The following is an 18910-nucleotide window of genomic DNA, read 5'->3' on the forward strand; positions in this document are numbered from 1 at the left end:
ACACACCTTGAATTCACTTGGCACTATTAGTTTGGGTGTATCCACACCGATCAGCGCGTCCACGCCGCAGAAGATCAGAATGGCCAGAATAATGGCGAAATCACTGATCAGTTTGCGGACCTGCGAAATATAAACAACCATTCAGAATATGAATTCACATAGACAGCTCAAAGAGTGCAGACTTTGTACAAACAACACATGGCTTTTTTCAGCATTAAGATTTTATGTTTATTTTATTATTCCTTTTAAGTTTCTAAAATAATAATAATTAAAAAAAAACTTTTAAATATGAAGATATTTTCTATGAAAACAAGTAGTAATGTTAATATATTACTATAATTATATTAATATATTAATATAATAAATAAATAAACAGCATGTATAATAATTATAAATGCTCAATAATCAGAAATCAAGCACACAATACAGTATTTTGTGTTTTTTCCCTTAAGATTTAGTGTTACAATTTATAATATAAATGCATAAAGGAAAGTGATTTTTTTTTTGATGCAGTGACCATTTATTTATTTATTTTTCCCATCTTTTCTTAAGTAAATACTGTGTAAAATAGGTGTTTATTTAATTTGTTTATTTAATGTTGTGTATATCTCATTTGTTGTTAAATTGTACAGTGTATATATTAGCATGTTTTATATTTTTATATTAGCAGTTTTTACTGTATGTTAGTTAAACTTTTAGTAATTTTGTTTTTCATTTTCTTCTTTTTTTAGTTCACTTAAAATAAATGTAAAACCATTTTACTTGAATAATGTGCCATATTTTTAAACAAAGTAAGATATTCAATGAAAAAAAATATTTCTATCAAAATAAAATAAAATGAAATAAAAAATTTACATTTAAACCACTCAAATGTTATTAGAATTTTTGTTAATATTTTGAATTATATTTTTGTATTATCACTTATCCTGTATCTTAGTTAAACTTTTAGTAATTTAGTTGCGTTTTTGTCACTTTTATATGCATTTTTTTTTTGTTCACTTACAATCAATTTAAAACCATTTTACTTGAACAATGTGCCATATTTTTAAGCAAAGAAAGATATTTAATCAAAAAAAGAACAGGACTTGATCTCTATCAAAATAAAATAAAATAAAATAAAATAAAATAAAAAGATATATGATTTATAACAACAGTTATAACAACTAAAAATGTATGTAAAACAAAAAATATACCATACAGGACAGTCGCATTTTACATGTATGCAAAAAAAAAAGAGGATGTAAAAATGTATAAATCAAAAATGCCTAATGCAGAAAAAAGCTCATTAGTAAACCGTATGTTGTATTGCTACATGCAGTTCCCAATAATCAAAATCAAAACCAAATACACCACTGATCACAGACTAGAAATGCACTATATACACCAGAATCGAAAAATGAAAACTATAATCTTTAAATCTGTAATCTCTAATTAGTGGAGATTAATGGTGTTTTAATGAGTGCAGATTGCTAATATGCTACAGCATTTTTGGACGGATCAGTGATGGACTATTTTCCATTACAGCTGCCAAACCAAAAGACGCTTTAATTCAGAAGCAATGAGTTTCAGATTGAAGCTTAACACCTGTGTGTGTGTGTGTGTGTGTGTGTGTGTGTGTGTGTGTGTGCGTGTGTGACGGGCAGGGTTTCCTTGTCCTGTGAGGATGAATATCCTTATGAGTATAGCATAAGCCAATTAAGATCCTCATTAATGAGCGATGGTGACGTGTGCGTGTTTGTGTACCCGAGTTGGGAAAAATCGGCTGGTTTTGAACTTCTTCAGACCCATGGAGCAGGCGTAAGTGCCGAAGAACAGCATGAAGGACATGAGGGTGATATCCGGGACGTATTTACACGCCGGTCCCTCCAGCTGACCGCCCCACTCCAAACACTCAGAACGAGTCAAAGACGCCCAGGTCGCGTTCAGATGCTGTGCAAACACAAACATCAACAATTATGCTCATTCATATCAATATTTTTAATCTTTTTAAATGTCATATGTGTTGTATTTTTGCAGTAACTAACTTAAAATTGTGTTTTTTTACTTATCTAATTGTACTGATGCATTGTGGGTATTTTAAAGTATTTTTAGAGTGTCTACCTGTCCAGTGCTGTTCATTAGCGCTTCCATTTTCTCCGTGTACACAACTGAAATGTTACCTTTTGAATAAAAACACACACAAAACATGAGTTTGGTTTTATATTAAACCCTATTTTGTCCTGTTCTAATAAGAATATACAAGCCACGTGTCAAAACGGAAAGAAAATCTACAAAATTCAAAGTAACAATTTGTCAATAGGGTATAAATTTTTTTTTTTAAACATAATATTTAGTCTAAAAACAAGTATTAATGTGAATATATCACTATTAGTATATTAATGTATTTAAAAAGAAATAAATAGCATGTATAGTAATTATAAAAAATATATTATAAAATATATTACTATTAGTATATTTATATATTTAAAAATATTTTTTATAAAAACAAATAAATAGAATGTATTTATACAAAATGTCAACCATACAATACAAATTATAAATAAACATAAAAATTTAATTAAATTACATTAAATTAATGTGAGTATACTACTATTAGTATATAAAAATATATAATAAATACATTTTATGTTCAGTAATTAAAAAAAAAAATGTGAATGATGTTAATTATAAATAAACATGAAAAAATTAAACATTTGTCGATAGCATAAATAAAACCTAAAAATATATTTGTCTGCAAACAAGAATTAATGTGAATATACTACTATATTTAAAAATAAATAAATAGCATGTATAGTAATTATAGAAAAAATATGAACTATACTATATTAATTATAAATAAAACTTAAAATAAAAAAAATTGTCAATATATAAAAACATTTAAAATGTTATATTATCTTTAAAACAAGTTTTAATGTTACTATACTACTATTAGTATATTATTATATTTATAAAATCAATAAATAAATATGCAAATAAAAAAAATAATTAATAACAAAGAAAAAAAGAAAACAGCATGTAAAATTTTAAAAACGTGAATTATATGATGTGAATCATAAAATATAAAAAAATTTAAAAAGCAAACATTTGTCAACAGAGTAAAAAAGAAGAGATTTTCTGATATATATTTATCTAAAAAACAAATATGTATGTTACAATACCATTCCATTTATATAAAATAAATAAACAAATAGCATGTATAAAAATTGATAACATTAATGATTAATAAAAAAAAATCTATAACTGAAAATGTACCAACCTGCAATCAAAAACACTAAGAAAAGCACATTTTAAAAACTTTACTGTATGCTGCAGTGTTAACTGCAATAATAAATAATCAGAAATCAAATGCAAAACATTATTATATTATTATTGTTTTCTAATAAGAATATCCAAATTATGTGCATAATTGAAAGAAAATGTAAAAATAATTGACAAAGTAACAACTTGTCAATTTAAAAAAAGAGTAAATATAAAAATACTTTAATATTAAGATTTTTTCCTGAAAACAAGCAATGATGTTAATATATTATTATTGTAATATAGAAATATTACTAAAAATAACATTATTAAAAATGTACTATATTACATAAATACAGATTTTTTTCTCTTTCACTCAGTCATCGTCTCACCGTCTGGAGGAGTGCAGTGGCATCTGTATTGCGTGACCAGGTCCATGTTGAATTCTGAGTTGATTGGATGATGGTGCGCCAGTTTGAGCATTTTCTTAAAGGAGTCGTAGATGAAGATGAAGCTGATGAGAGCAGAAAACCCTTCCTCCGTGAAGCGGGTAAAGTACTGCACCAAGAAACTGGCGTCTGTGGCGACTAGGACCAGACACATGAAAGCAGACCACAGGCCGATCCACAGCCGGAACTCCAGATAGTCGAAATCATTATCCCTGAAACAATCAAAGGCAAACACAAAACAATCAACTAATGACAAGTTAAGGATAATATGACTAGCAATATGTTTGAAAAGTCATACTGTCCACTGCTTTTGAAACAAAGCATGTAGTATGCATACTGAGTATGCAAATGTATGTATATATTAGGGCTGGGCGATTAATCGAAAAATAATCGAAATCGACATTCAGAACCTATAATCGTTAAAATTTTTCCAGGAAGATTATTTCAATTACTTTCCCTTTAAAAAACACAAGCGCTCCGTTCCGTTATTCCGCCGACATGTCGATGGAGAGCTTAAACAGTATTTATACAGTAAAAACTATTTTTACAGGATATACAAGGGTAATTTTATTTAGAGGAGATACTGCTTATTTTCTACTTTTAATATGAAAAACATTGAAAATTATTTATTTTGTTTCCAATAGTGCAAGTTATTTATTTTCACTAATTTAAGAAAAATGTGACTTTTCGTTTTAAGCAATGCTTGCTTTAATTTCAGTTGTTCAACACTGATGTTCAATTAATAATCATAGATCGTAGAAAGTGTGTTTCCTTCAATTATTTTAAAATCAAGTAATGCACCCTTCATCCAAAAATCTCTCGCTTGTAATATGTGAACATATTTACTGTACAAAACTTGTCAGTGAACTATGAGGGCAAAAAAATAATTATTATATAAATATAATTAAATATAATTTTATTAATAAATAAAATAATCGTTCATTAATCGTAATCGGGTTAAAATGTTCAATTAATCGAGATTTTGATTCTAAGCCAAATTGCCCAGCCCTAGTATATATATTTACACTTAATTACATATAATTACATATATATATATATATATATATATATATATATATATATATATATATATATATATATATATACACTTAAAATATAAAAAAAATATATAGAAATAAAACTTTTTAAACAGGACATTTGTAATTATTTAGAAAAGGAAGGCAATATAATTACATTTTAAAAAATTATGTGTTTATTTCAAATGTATAAATATATAAATATTTTTGAAATTAATGTATACACACACACACACACACACACACACACACACATACATTGTATTCAAGACATTTTTAATTATTTAAAGTGGAAGGGACTCTATATTCTCTCTCTCTCTCTATATATATATATATTACAATATATTTTTTAAATATAATATATTATGTATATTAAAATATATAAATATAAAAATATTTTTTTAATAAAAAAATTAAATATGGATATATCTTTTTATTTAAAACAATTTTAATTATATACATAAATGTGTATATTTTATAAATACCTGAAATGTTTTTATTCAAAACATTTTTAATTATTTAGAAAAAAAAAATTATATGTGTGTATTTAAAATTTTATAAATATATAAATATTTTTGGAATTAAGAATTAATTTTAAAAATATTTATATTTTTATACATTTTAAATAAAATAAAATATATATAATATACATTTTTATTCAAGACATTTTACACTTTTATTTGGACTCTCCCTTTCTCTCTCTATATATATTATAAATATATGTATATTGAAATATATCAATAAAAATATTTTTTCTAATTAAAACAATATACATATATATATATATTTACCTTTTTTTAAATAATAGATGTATAGTTAAAAGTAACAAATATAAAAATATTTTTGAATTAAGAATTAAATATATGTATATATACATATACATTTTTATATCTATATATATAAAAATTAAATAAAAAACAAAATAAACAAATATTGAATTAAAAATAACTTTTGAATTAAGAATTAAATAAATATAATTTTTTATTATTATTTATTTATTTTATTTTTAATTATATACATAAATGTGTATATTTAATTATTAATTATTTAAATTGTATTTAGTTATTTTATTATAATTTAATTTAACAATAACAATAATAATAATTTATTTCCTTTTTAATCATTAATTATTTTGGATTATTTTCCAAACGACTATTTTTCTTTTGCTCCTTGTGTTACATACTGAATCCAGTCTCTTTATTGATTAGAAAGTACTAATCATGTTAACATACAACATCTGACTCATCAAATATATTACAATCCATTATTCTAGACTCAGCGCTTTAGATGGAAACCCCCGGGCGAAGCTGAATTGATACACGCTAGCAGAAGCAGACATGAAATCTGACTCAATTATTCATAATGGAACATAAACACAGAAACCAGAAACCTCTTAGAGAGAGAGAGAGAGAGAGAGAGAGAGAGAGAGAAATGTATTCATACACACAGACAAAGAGACGAGACCTTGGCGGAAATGGGAAAACAATAAGATGTATCTTGGTTCCAGATAAGTCTGAACGTTTTGTACTTCAAATGACACAAAGCCACACGAGTTCCAGGGAATGCTGCTCGTTTTTGGTCAAACTAAATATGATACATCCATACAGAGAGGAAGTATAAACTGAAGTGTAGATTCACAGTCTGCATTTGTTGATGGATTCAAATTCAAGCTGATGTTTTAAACATATTTTTTAAACTAAATGTGAAACGGATAAGTTTGGCTATAAAATCAGACTGGTATAAATCGTATAAATACTGTTGATTGTTTATCAAAAGAATGAATGAATCAAGCTGCACTGAACTCCATTGCACAGCCAAAATAATAATGTATTATTTCACTATTAATGTGATTATTATATAAAATGTAAAATATTAATAAGAATACGACTAATACATTTGAAAACTGTCACTTTTATTGTGTTTTTCATATATATGTTATAATAACAATAAAAAGCATAAGACTAATACATTAAAAAATAATAATAGTAATAAAATCTCTCTAAAATCTAAAAGAATATTTTTGTGACTTTTATTAATGTTATTATTATAAAAATTTTATAATAATAATAAGATGAATAAGACTAATACATTTAAAAATAAATAAATATTAATAGTAATAAAATCTCTATCTAAAATAATTATTTATGTGACTTTTATTAATGTTATTATTATATACATTTAATAATAATAATAATAATAATAATAATAATAATAATAAGATGAATAAGACTAATACATTTAAAAATAAATTAATAATAATAGTAATGCAATCTCTATCTAAAATAATTATTTATTGTGACTTTCATTAATGTGTTTATTATATAAATTTTATAATAATAATAATAATAATAATAAGATGAATAAGACTAATACATTTAAAAATAAATTAATAATAATAGTAATACAATCTCTATCTAAAATAATTATTTATGTGACTTTTATTAATGTTATTATTATATACATTTAATAATAATAATAATAATAATAATATGAATAAGACTAATACATTTAAAAATAAATTAATAATAATAGTAATGAAATCTCTATCTAAAATAATTATTTTTTGTGACTTTAATTAATGTGTTTATTATATAAATTTTATAATAACAGTAGTAAGAAGAATAAGACTAATACATTTAAAAATTAAATTAATAATAATAGTAATAAAATTTAATGTAATTTCTATGTGTTTAACATATAAATTGTATAATAATAATAAGAATAAGACTAATACATTTGAAAATTAAATAGTAGTAATAAAATCTATCTAAAATAATAATTTTTGTATCTTTTCTTAATGTGCTTATATACAGATTTTATAATAATAAGACAACATTTTTAAAATTAAATAAATAATAATATTAGTAATGAAATGTGACCCTGGACCACAAAAGCAATAGCCAAAAATACATAGTATGGGTCAAAATTATTGATTTTTCTTTTATGCCAAAAATCATTAGGAAATTATGTAAAGATCATGTTCCATGAAGATTTTTTGTAAAATTCCTACTGTAAATACATCAAAATGTAATTTTTGATTAGTAATATGCATTGTTAAGAACTTAATTTGGACAACTTTAAAGGTGATTTTCTCAGTATTTAGATTTTTTTGCACCCTCAGATTCCAGATTTTCAAATAGATGTATCTCGGCCAAATATTGTCCTATCCTAACAAACCATACATCAATAGAAAGCTTATTTATTGAGCTTTCATATGATGCATAGATCTCAGTTTTGTCAAATTTAACCTTATGACTGGTTTTGTAGTCCAGGGTCACAAATAGTATTATATTTAAAAATATATTTATATATTTTTTTATATTTATAAACTATCTATCTATCTATCTATCTATCTATCTATCTATCTATCTATCTATCTATCTATCTATCTATCTATCTATCTATCTATCTATCTATCTATCATTGTTAACATAACTCATCCCGCTGATGGCTTACTCTTTTAGCACATACTTATGTGCGATGCTTATGTATGTAATTGTGATACCCACTTGCTGAAGTTAAAGAGCAGTCTTTCAAAGACGAGCACGGGTCCGGTGCTGCTCAGGATAGTGAGAGGTTGACCCGCAAACAAACAAAACACTGCACCAGTCAACGCCGTCCCGAGGAAACTCTCCAGCACGCCCTGCGCAGACAGACAAAAACACAGTCGTCAAGCGGAAAAACTAAAGCAAAGATATTGCATTTGAAGGCATGTTGGCGTAAAAGCACTAAAACAGGAACTCTTATCAGATCTGAGCCTGTATGTGACGGCAGCTGTTTCTTCACAAGCACATTTCTGCCTGACAGTCAAATCTGAAAGTGCTTATTCAGACAAATGCCTCTTTCCAACACAAACACCTTGAGTTTTCTTATGTTAGCATCTCTACTGCCTTTGCTCATACTATTGATCAGTTTGATTTGAACAAACCTTTAACTATTAAATGTAAGTGTGTAATTCATACACATTAAGAAAACAATGTTATTTTCTGCCAGGACCAATTCTGCCATTTCCTTCAACCCTAATACAATATGAAATGTGTGTGTGTGTGTATATATATATATATATAATTTAAAATAAGGGTAAAACACCAGTAAAACAATTTATATGGTCAATCCCTTCATATTAAATGTTTAATATAATATTAATATTATATATAAATGAATAATAACATTATTATTACTATTATGTAATGTTTATTATTGATTAATAATAATATCAATATTACAATTTTATATATATTAATTACTATTATTTAATAATAAATTTATAGATTATTGTTGGATATAATTATTACACCTTTGTTTTTAATATTAAATAGCAAATTAATAATAATAATAAATAATTAATAAAGTATAATTATTACAATAATATATATTTTAATTATTAATACTATGCTGGATAGTGTAAGAATAATTGTGATTATTATTAATGTGGTGGTGATAATAATAATAATAATAAAAACATTTAAACAGCAAATAGTATAATTACTACTAATTAATAATAAATACATAAATTATTGTTAGTTTTAAATATTACATATGTTTTTTTATATTCAAAATCTATTCTGCATTAAGATGTGTGTTTACATATTTACCTCCAAACACAAGTCATCTTCGAGGTTTTTAAACACACAAGACAAATGTTTTATATTTAAAATGTAATAATAATAAATTATTTTAATAATTATTTTAATATAATAATAAAAATAGTACATTAATAATATTAAAATTATATTTATTTATTAATTACTATTAATTAATAATACATATTATTGTTTACTGTTATATTATAAGATTCTTAAATAAATGAATATGAATAATAAATATATAAATGATTGTTAGGATTATTATTAGTGGTGGGCCGTTATCGGCGTTAACGTGCTGCGTTAACGTGAGACTCATATCGCGCGATAAAAAAAATATCGCCGTTAATCTATTCTCAAAGTTGGGTTGGGAGCTGGGTCTAAACTACGCAAGATATGATGACTTTCACTTTGATATTTTAGCGCGGATGACGTATATCTAGTTGAATTGCACTGTAGGGGGCGAGAACAAGTCTTCAACTTCTGTGAAATTACCACATCAAATGAGACGCGCAGACATGGATGCAGTTATGAAGCCGCTTCAGGGCAGGTGCGTGCGTTGTTAGACCCTTTTTACTGGGGCACGTGCCTCAGTGAAAATCTGCTGTGCCCCAGTAAAATCTCAAGTTTGAGTTATAATTTACTTTGATAATCCCGAAATAAAGACATTAAACTATATGCAACAACTGAATTGACGCTTCTAAAAGCAACGCAGTTTATTGTAAGATGCACGCAGATAGGCTATCCATACCCGCGCGCCTGTATATTTTACTGGAACGCGCACGTCGTACAGCCTTTTGCGCAGAAGTACTTGGTTACACAAGTTTGTATAGTTAATTGTGTTGTAAATGCAATTGTCAAGCAGTTTGTAATGCATTTTGGAAACAGGAGATGAGCCCCTGGTCTAATGCGCCACCTGGCTTGAGAAACCCGTTCTCAAAGACTTACTTTTAGTCATTATTTGGGTAGCACACATATTCTGAATGCTTTCAGAAGAATTCAAATTAGCCATTTTAATCTAGATTAATCTAGATTAATTTCAAGATTTAATCTAGATTAATCTAGATTAAAAAAATTAATCTATGCCCACCACTAATTATTATATAATTATTTTGTCAATTAATAATAAATAAATAAAATATAAATAATTATAAAAATATAAAAAATAACAATTATTATTATTAATTAATTTGATAAATGGTCAAAATCCCATCGACTTATACGGTCCAAAGCCTGGACAGCGCTAAACAATTAAACTATTCTGCATTCACATTTGTGTTTACATATTTAATATGTTTACATATTTATCTCCAAACACAAGTCATCTTCAAGGTTTTTAAAGATGAGACAAAAATATAAAAATACCAGCCTGTGACCTCAACATAAAGCTTTATTTTGACATTTTTAAGGCAGGCTTTGTAAGTAAAGGCCAGAGGTCAGGAGAAGGATTCCCTTAGAGGGTTTTTTCCAAAGTGTATTTGTGTGATTTTATGCGTGTGTGCGCTTAATCTGAGGCTATTTATGGCTGATCCTCCTTAGCCTGCGCCATATAACTGCACTGCTAAATATATGCGCAAACTCTGCAGTCGCTGCACATGTCTAAAAGCACAACACACAATCCTGACACTATTTATACTCGCAGTTGTTCGAAGAAAAGTCACTCTTAGTACAGCACGGATCAAATCCTGACATGTACATCTGTTTCTAGGTGATCTAGGAAACGCATGACATACATTTGGCATGACATGTTTGATAATCAAACAGCTATCTGTGGCCTTTGAATCCCCAGAGCTGTGAACACAACGTCAGCCAAATTGTATTTCCAGCAGTTCCCGAATAAACCTAGCTGAGCCTAACTGTCTGACACTAGTTTAGTCAGTCAGAAAAAGACATGAAGAATCCCAAACCTGCATGTTCTCAGTGGCGTCTCCCAGCAGCCCTCCGAAGGTGATGGCGTTTGTTACGGTTCCCAGGTAAATGAACAAGATGGCAGACAAGGACTGAATGTGGATAGCGTCGTAAAAATCGCTCGCAAAAAACGGGAGCTTCCTCTTGACGTCCAGAACGAGGCCACCGCAAAACCTAAGAGACAAAGAGATTACCTTTTTGAGAAATATTTACTTGGGTAACCCAAAAAGTTTACTTATTGGAGTAAAAAATATTACAGAACTATTATATGGTTTTAATATTGCATGAACCAACAAAAGTAATTATTACGGGTCTTATCAAACAGAAATTGTTCCTACACTTACCAGTGTTGTTTTTGACAACCATCTTAGATTTAGTCTTAGTCTTAGTCTTTTGGACTAAAATGCTTCTTAGTTTTAGTCAAATTTTAGTCACTTCTATATGTGATAGTTTTAGTCCAATTTTAGTCGACGAAAAGTCAAAAAGGTTTTAGTCTAGTTTTAGTGGACGAAAAGTCAAAAAGGTTTTAGTCTAGTTTTAGTCAAAAAAAGGGAAAAAAGTAGTCTTTTAACAAATTAATGTAGGTCAGTAAATATTTTGCTGTTGGGTAGTGTCAATTATAAGTTCTGAAAATAGCAGATCTATAGTTCAACACAATGTGAGCTTCCGGATCGACTATTTTCACCAATAATTACAATAATGAAGGAATGTTTTAGAACATAAAAGACAAAAAGGATGGAATGCTAAAACGGCTTGCCATACTAGTATAGCAAAGAGTATTTAATGCTAAAACGGCTTGCCATAGCGTCAGATACTTTTTAAGTTTTAATTGGCATGCACAATAAGCGGAAATGTCATGCATTTTAAACGTCTGACGGACCACCCACTAACACTTTCGTCTATTCTCGTCTCGTCAACGAAAACTCACACACGTCTCGTCATGTTTTAGTCATCAACGAGCCATTTTTATCTCGTCATCGTCTCGTTATCGTCATGAAAAAAAGTGGCGTCAACGAAATGATTTCGTCATCGTCATCGTTGACGAAAACATCACTGACACTTACTCTTATTATTATGCATTAAAATGATCAAAAGTGACAGTAAAGACTATTATAATGTAAAATAAGATTTTTATTTCAAATAAATGCTGTTCTTTCGACTTTTCTATTCATCACAGAATCCTAAAATCAAAGTTTCCACAAAAATACTATTAATAAAAATGTTTCTTGAGCAGCAAATCAGCATATTAAAATGATTTCCGAAGGATCTTGTGACACTAGAGACTGGAGTAATGATGCTGAAAACTCAGCTTTGCATCACAGGAATAAATTACAATTTTTGATATATTCAAATGGAAAACAGCTATTATAAATAATAACAATATTTTACAATTTTACTGATTTTAATGTATTTCTAATGCTTTTAATATTAAATAGCAAATTAATTACAGTAATAATATTAATATTAAGTAAATAATTAATAAAGTATTATTGTTATTACAATTTTATCATTTTTAATTATTAGTGGAATTATTTATTAAACAACAAACCATTAAAATTATAAACAGCAGTACATTATTATTAATTGTGGAATGATGCTGAAAATTCAGCTTTGCGTCACAGGAATAAATTACATTTTATATTATATTCAAATAGAAAAAAGCTTTTTTAAACTGTAATAATATTTCACAATATTGCTGATTCTACAGTATTTTTGATCAAACAAAGGCAACTTTGGAGAGCAGAAGAGGCATCTTTCAGAAACATGAAAAAATCGTCCTGACCCCAAACTTTTGAATGGTCATGTAGATACAATAACTGCAATTTTCTGCACTTTTCACAGTATAGAAATAACAAAGACCAATATAAACTCAAGTTAACTGTTTTAAGAGCTCATGAACATGCGTTTGTGCTTTTTTATATACTTACTTGCCGGTAAATTTGAGTTCATCGCCGACCGCGTGGCCGCCACCACCTCCTGAACCCCCGTCGTGAGGAGTACCGCCATTCATCTGAAGACCTTCCCCTCCGGCAATATTGTTTTTACTAAAAAACACACACACACACACACACACACACACACACACACACACACACACACACACACACACACACACAGTTTCATTGGTTTTTGTTTAAATATTGCCTAATTTGATGATGCTAATTTTCCAAATTATATGTATGTTTGCGCTTTAATGCACTTACAAAATAACAAAAAGATTCAAACGTTTTGATAACAAAAATAAGTATTCAAAATGTTTAATTTAATTTACAATCTGCAAAGGAGTGTAAAAAGTGGAAATCAGAATTAGGCATAAAATAATCAGAAAAGTCATCAGAATCATCCATATGTGTAAAAATCATGAGAACTGAAGAAATAGTTGTAATCTGTAGGGATGTAACAATATCAAAATCTTACAATATGATAATACTGCAATATAAAAAAAAAAAAAAAAAAAAAAAAAGGCAAATGAAGAATTGGAAAAGACTGAGAATTTTGTACCGTTTATCAGCAGACGGGACGGATTTAGGAGGTTCGATCCTGATATCAGGGTCCCATTCTCCTGGAGGAAGCACAATGACTTCATCCAGGAACTCGTCAATGCCTGCCAGCAGGTCACCGCGGTCTTTCGCTTTATAAGCTATGTCATGAAACACCTGCAGGAGCCAAAAGCACACAGAGTTAGACCACGGTTCAGGTAAAATAACTGGATAAACACTAAATACTATTAGCAATGCAAATAAACACACCTCATCAGACATGAGTGTAGCGATGGCACGTCCAATCTCACGATATGATTTGGCCTTTCCTTTGGGCCCCAACAGAATAAATAGGAACCTATAAATACAAATAGATACTGTTGTAGTAATCATTTTTTGAATTGCATAGTTTTAAAGGAACAGTTCACCCAAAAAACGAAAATTTGCTGAAGGTTTACTCACCCTCAGGCCATTTAAGATGTAGATGAGTAGAACAAATTTGGAGAAATGTAGCATTATATCACTTGCTCACCAATAGATACTCTGCAGTGAATGGGTGCCGTCAGAATGAGAGTCCAAACAGCTGATAAAAACCGCACAATAATCCACCACCAATCCGCTCCAGTCCATCAATTAACATGTTGTGAAGCGAAAAGCTGTATGTTTATAAGAAACCGTTGATTTTGGCTAAAATACAAGTCATCAATCAATAATATAGCCTTCTCTATTGAAAAAGCCATCTTGTCTGAATCAGGAGAGAAATTAAACACGTATTCAAGTGAAAATAAAAAAGTTACAAATACAAGTATGTCAGTGTATTTTGATGTGAGAAAATAAAAGGAGGTGGACTTTTTGCCTGAAGGAAGCGTTATTATAGATTATGGACTTAAAATGTCTTAATAATGGATGTTTCTTAAAAACACACATCTTTTCGTTTCACAAGATGTTAATTGATGGATTGGAGTGGATTTCTTGTGGATTAGTGTAATGTTTTTATCAGCTGTTTGGACTCTCATTCTGACGGCACCCATTCACTGCAGAGCATCCATTGGTGAGCAAGTGATGTAATGCTATATTTCTCCAAATCTGATGAAGAAACAAACTCATCTACATCCTGGATAAGTAAGGGTAAGTAAACTTTTAGCAAATTCTCATCAATACAAATAGATATTTTTGTAGTAATTAATCAATTTATGAATTGAACAGCTTTAAAGAAAAAGAAACAGTTTACCCAAAAATGAGAATTTGCTTGAGGTTTACTCACCCTCAGGGCATCCAAGATGTAGATGAGTATAACATATTTGGAGAAATGTAGCATTATATCACTTGCTCACCAATGGATCCTCTGCAGTGAATGGGTGCCGTCAGAATGAGAGTCCAAACAGCTGATAAAAACATCACAATAATCCACAAGTAATCCACAACACTCTCGTCCATCTTGTGAAGTAAAAAAAATACATGTTTGTAAGAAACAAATCCATCATTAATACAATTTTAACTTTAAACTCTGGCTTCTGACTAAAGTATGAGACTCTACCCATAATACTGCTTTAGTCAGTAAAAAAAAAAAGTTGTCTCAGGAGCGAAATATGCACAGATCAAGCACTGTTTACAAGTGAAAACAGTTCTAGACAAATATGTGGTGGATTTTGATGTGAAAGACAACAGGAGATGGACTTTTTTCACTGGAGGAAGTGTTATTATGGACTATGGACTCATATTTTGGCCAGAAGTGGCATTTGAAGTAAATGATAGATGGATTTGTTTCTTACAAAACAAAACAAAAATCTGATGGACTGGAGTTGCGTGGATTATTGTGATGTTTTTATCAGCAGTTTGGACTCTCATTCTGACGGCACCCATTCACTGAAGAGGATCTGTTTGTGTACAAGTAATGTAATGTTACATTTCTCCAAATCTGATGAAGAAACAAACTCATCTACATCTTGGATGTCCTGAGGGTGAGTACATTTTCAGCAAATTTAAATTTTTGTGTGAAGTATTCCTTTAAACACCACTGAGTCGGTTACCGTGTGGGAACAGGAACCTCTGTGAGTCCTCCTAACATGACGGCCTGTTGAAGACGCACAAATGCTACGAAGGGAGTGTCCAGAAAGTCCACCTCGCCGACCAGCACGTTTGATGCTTCTGCATCGCGGGGAATTTTCTTCATGAACTTATTATTCAACTAGAAAGAGAAACAATGAGAAAAAGATGGATATTTTTCACTTAATTAACTTTAATGCTTTAGTTTATAATTACTAGCTCTGAAAATCACTCTTACAGAGAAAAATAAAGCATGCTTTACAATGATTTGTACTAGTTTACATATTGAAACTGCGAATATTACTGCAGATTTTGTAGATCCTCCAACAATATTGCAGATATTACATAAACAGTGACTAATCATTTGTGACCATGGAGCACAAAACCAGTCTTAAGTAGCCAAAAATACATTGTATGGGTCAAAATTATAATTTTTCTTTTATGCCAAAAATCATTAGGATATTACGTAAAGATCATGTTCCATGAATATATTTTGTACAGGTCCTACCGTAAATATATCAAAACTTAATTTTTGATTAGTAATAAGCATGGCTAAAAACTTTATTTGGACAACTTTAAAGGCGATTTTCTCAATATTAATTTTTTTTTTTACATTTTTTCATATTTTTTTTCGTTGTTTCATTTTAATTACATTTTTTGTTTACATTTTTCACCTAATATTTATATTTATTTACATTATGCCAGCTTTATAGCAACTAATACAAATGATTTAGTTAACAGTTTAGTTAAACGTTTTAGTTAACCACACTTTTCCAGAATCTTTATTATAATGCATGCAGTAATTTTTCTGTTGCATGCATTAAGTTATCGCAAAAATTAAATAATTTTATAAATTTCTCATTAATTATAAAAAGTATTTAAAGTAATACATATAGAATGGAAGCATAACGTTTTTGATTTCTCACTATATATTATATTCCCTGACCTATATGTGACCCCGGACCACAAAACCAGTCATAAGGTTAAATTAGACAAAACTGAGATTTATACATCTATAAACTGAGATATATACTCAATAAATAAGCTTTCTATTGATGTATGGTTTGTTAGGATAGGACAATATTTGGCCGAGATACATCTATTTGAAAATCAGAAATCTGAGGATGCAAAAAAATCAAAAAGACTGAGAAAATCACCTTTAAAGTTGTCCATATTAGGTTCTTAACAATGCATATTACTAATCAAAAATTACATTTTGATATGTTTACAGTAGGAATTTTACAAAAAATCTTCATGGAACATGAACTTTACTTAATTTCTTAATGATTTTTGACATAAAAGAAAAATCAAAAATTTTGACCCATGCAATGTATTTTTGGCTATTGCTACAAATATACCCCAGCGACTTAAGACTGGTTTTGTGGTCCAGGGTCACATATTTAAATTTACTTTCTTTCTTTCACATACACAAACACCTAAAAAAACTAAAAGCTCCGACCAAGTACAGTGATTTAATAAAGCATTTTTAAAATAAGCCTTAAGTAGCATGGGTATATTTGTAGCAGTATCCAAAAATATATTGTATGGATCAAAATTATCGAGATCCAAATTATGGATCTAAATTATTTTCTTTTATGCCAAAAATTACTAGGATATTAAGTAAAGATCAGATTCCATCAAGATATTTTGAAAATATATCAAAACTTCATCTGGACAACTTTAAAGGCAATTTTCTCAATATTAAGATTTTTTTGCACCCTCAGATTTTCAAATAGTTGTATCTCAGCCAAATATGTGACCCTGGACCACAAAACCAGTCTTAAGTCGCTGGGGTTTGTTTGTAGCAATAGCCAAAAATACATTGCATGGGTCAAAATTTTTGATTTTTCTTTTATGCCAAAAATCATTGAGAAATTAAGTAAAGTTCATGTTCCATGAAGATTTTTTGTAAAATTCCTACTGTAAACATATCAAAATGTAATTTTTGATTTGTAATATGCATTGTTAAGAACCTAATTTGGACAACTTTAAAGGTGATTTTCTCAGTCTTTTTGATTTTTTTGCATCCTCAGATTTCTGATTTCAAATAGATGTATCTCAGTCAAATATTGTCCGATCCTAACAAACCATACATCAATAGAAAGCTTATTTATTGAGCTTTCATATGATGTATAAATCTCAGTTTTGTCAAATTTTACCTTATGACTGGTTTTGTGGTCCAGGGTCACATATTGTCCTATCCTAACAAATAGAAACCTTATTTATACAGCTTTCAGATGATGTATACATCTCAATTTTAAAAATGGACCCTTATGACTGGTTTTGTGGTCCAGGGTCACATATTTCATTCGAATATAAAAGTCTGATAGGATTTAAGCAGCATGGAAGGAAACAATCTCACAACTAGCATAAACAAAAGCACTTCATTAGCACTAAACACTGGGATGACATACAAGCTGAACACACACAGACACAAAAGAGGCCTTGTGTGTAATGTTGGCGGTCTGGCTGATTTTCATCTGAGGTTATCAGTATAATTACTGCAGCAGCGTGAATTATACACAACAAGAGCTCTGTGCGATTGACGAGGCTCTCCCGTTAATCCACAAATATTGACGCAACTGACGACAGCGGCTCTGTTTTGTCCTCGTGTGAAAGACTGATACTGAGTTTCAATTGTGCGCTACTGTGTTTGAAAAAGAGTTTCTTTTGTGCTTTTGCACTCATTCCTGTCCTAGAGACGTCACACCCGGGGCTGAAGCCTTCCTAACCAAACTTCCCACAGGAGAAACACACATCAATCCTGACTCTAATGAACACATAGTGGGAAAAACTCACAGAAGCTGTTAAAAAAACACACCTGGCTATCATATATCATTACAAAACACCACAAAAATTAAGCCTATTTTAACCATTAAGATATTACTTTCATGGTGATTAAGCATATTTCCCTATAATTCCCCATTAAAAGTAATTTTTTGAAACATTTTAAATGTCTCTGTCATCACTTTTGATCAATTTAAAGTATCTTTGCAAAATAAAAGTATTAATTTCTGTAATTTCTACCCCTTTTTGTTACAAAAGCTTTTATTTCAGATAAAAGCTGATCTTTAGATCTTTCTGTTCCTCAAAGAATCCTGAAAATGTACTCAACTGTTTAAAATATTGATAATAATATTAATAATAATAAAACATTTTCCTGAACAGCA

General features: G+C 28.9%; 1 protein-coding gene across 1 annotated transcript in view; it reads right to left on the reverse strand.

Moving 5' to 3' along the window:
• slc4a4b (solute carrier family 4 member 4b) overlaps nucleotides 1-18910 on the reverse strand; it is a 73244-nt gene that overhangs the window by 9077 nt on the left and 45257 nt on the right. The window contains exons 9-18 of the mRNA XM_073824048.1: nucleotides 15725-15882; nucleotides 13965-14052; nucleotides 13717-13871; nucleotides 13143-13259; nucleotides 11214-11388; nucleotides 8233-8366; nucleotides 3630-3898; nucleotides 2101-2159; nucleotides 1744-1929; nucleotides 7-120 (exon numbers count right to left, since the gene is read on the reverse strand). Coding sequence (XP_073680149.1) covers nucleotides 7-120; nucleotides 1744-1929; nucleotides 2101-2159; nucleotides 3630-3898; nucleotides 8233-8366; nucleotides 11214-11388; nucleotides 13143-13259; nucleotides 13717-13871; nucleotides 13965-14052; nucleotides 15725-15882 — 1455 coding nt within the window. The remainder of the gene's footprint in view (nucleotides 1-6; nucleotides 121-1743; nucleotides 1930-2100; nucleotides 2160-3629; nucleotides 3899-8232; nucleotides 8367-11213; nucleotides 11389-13142; nucleotides 13260-13716; nucleotides 13872-13964; nucleotides 14053-15724; nucleotides 15883-18910) is intronic.

This window comes from Garra rufa, chromosome 19 (assembly GCF_049309525.1).
Source record: "Garra rufa chromosome 19, GarRuf1.0, whole genome shotgun sequence".
Classification (NCBI taxonomy): Eukaryota; Metazoa; Chordata; class Actinopteri; order Cypriniformes; family Cyprinidae; genus Garra; species Garra rufa.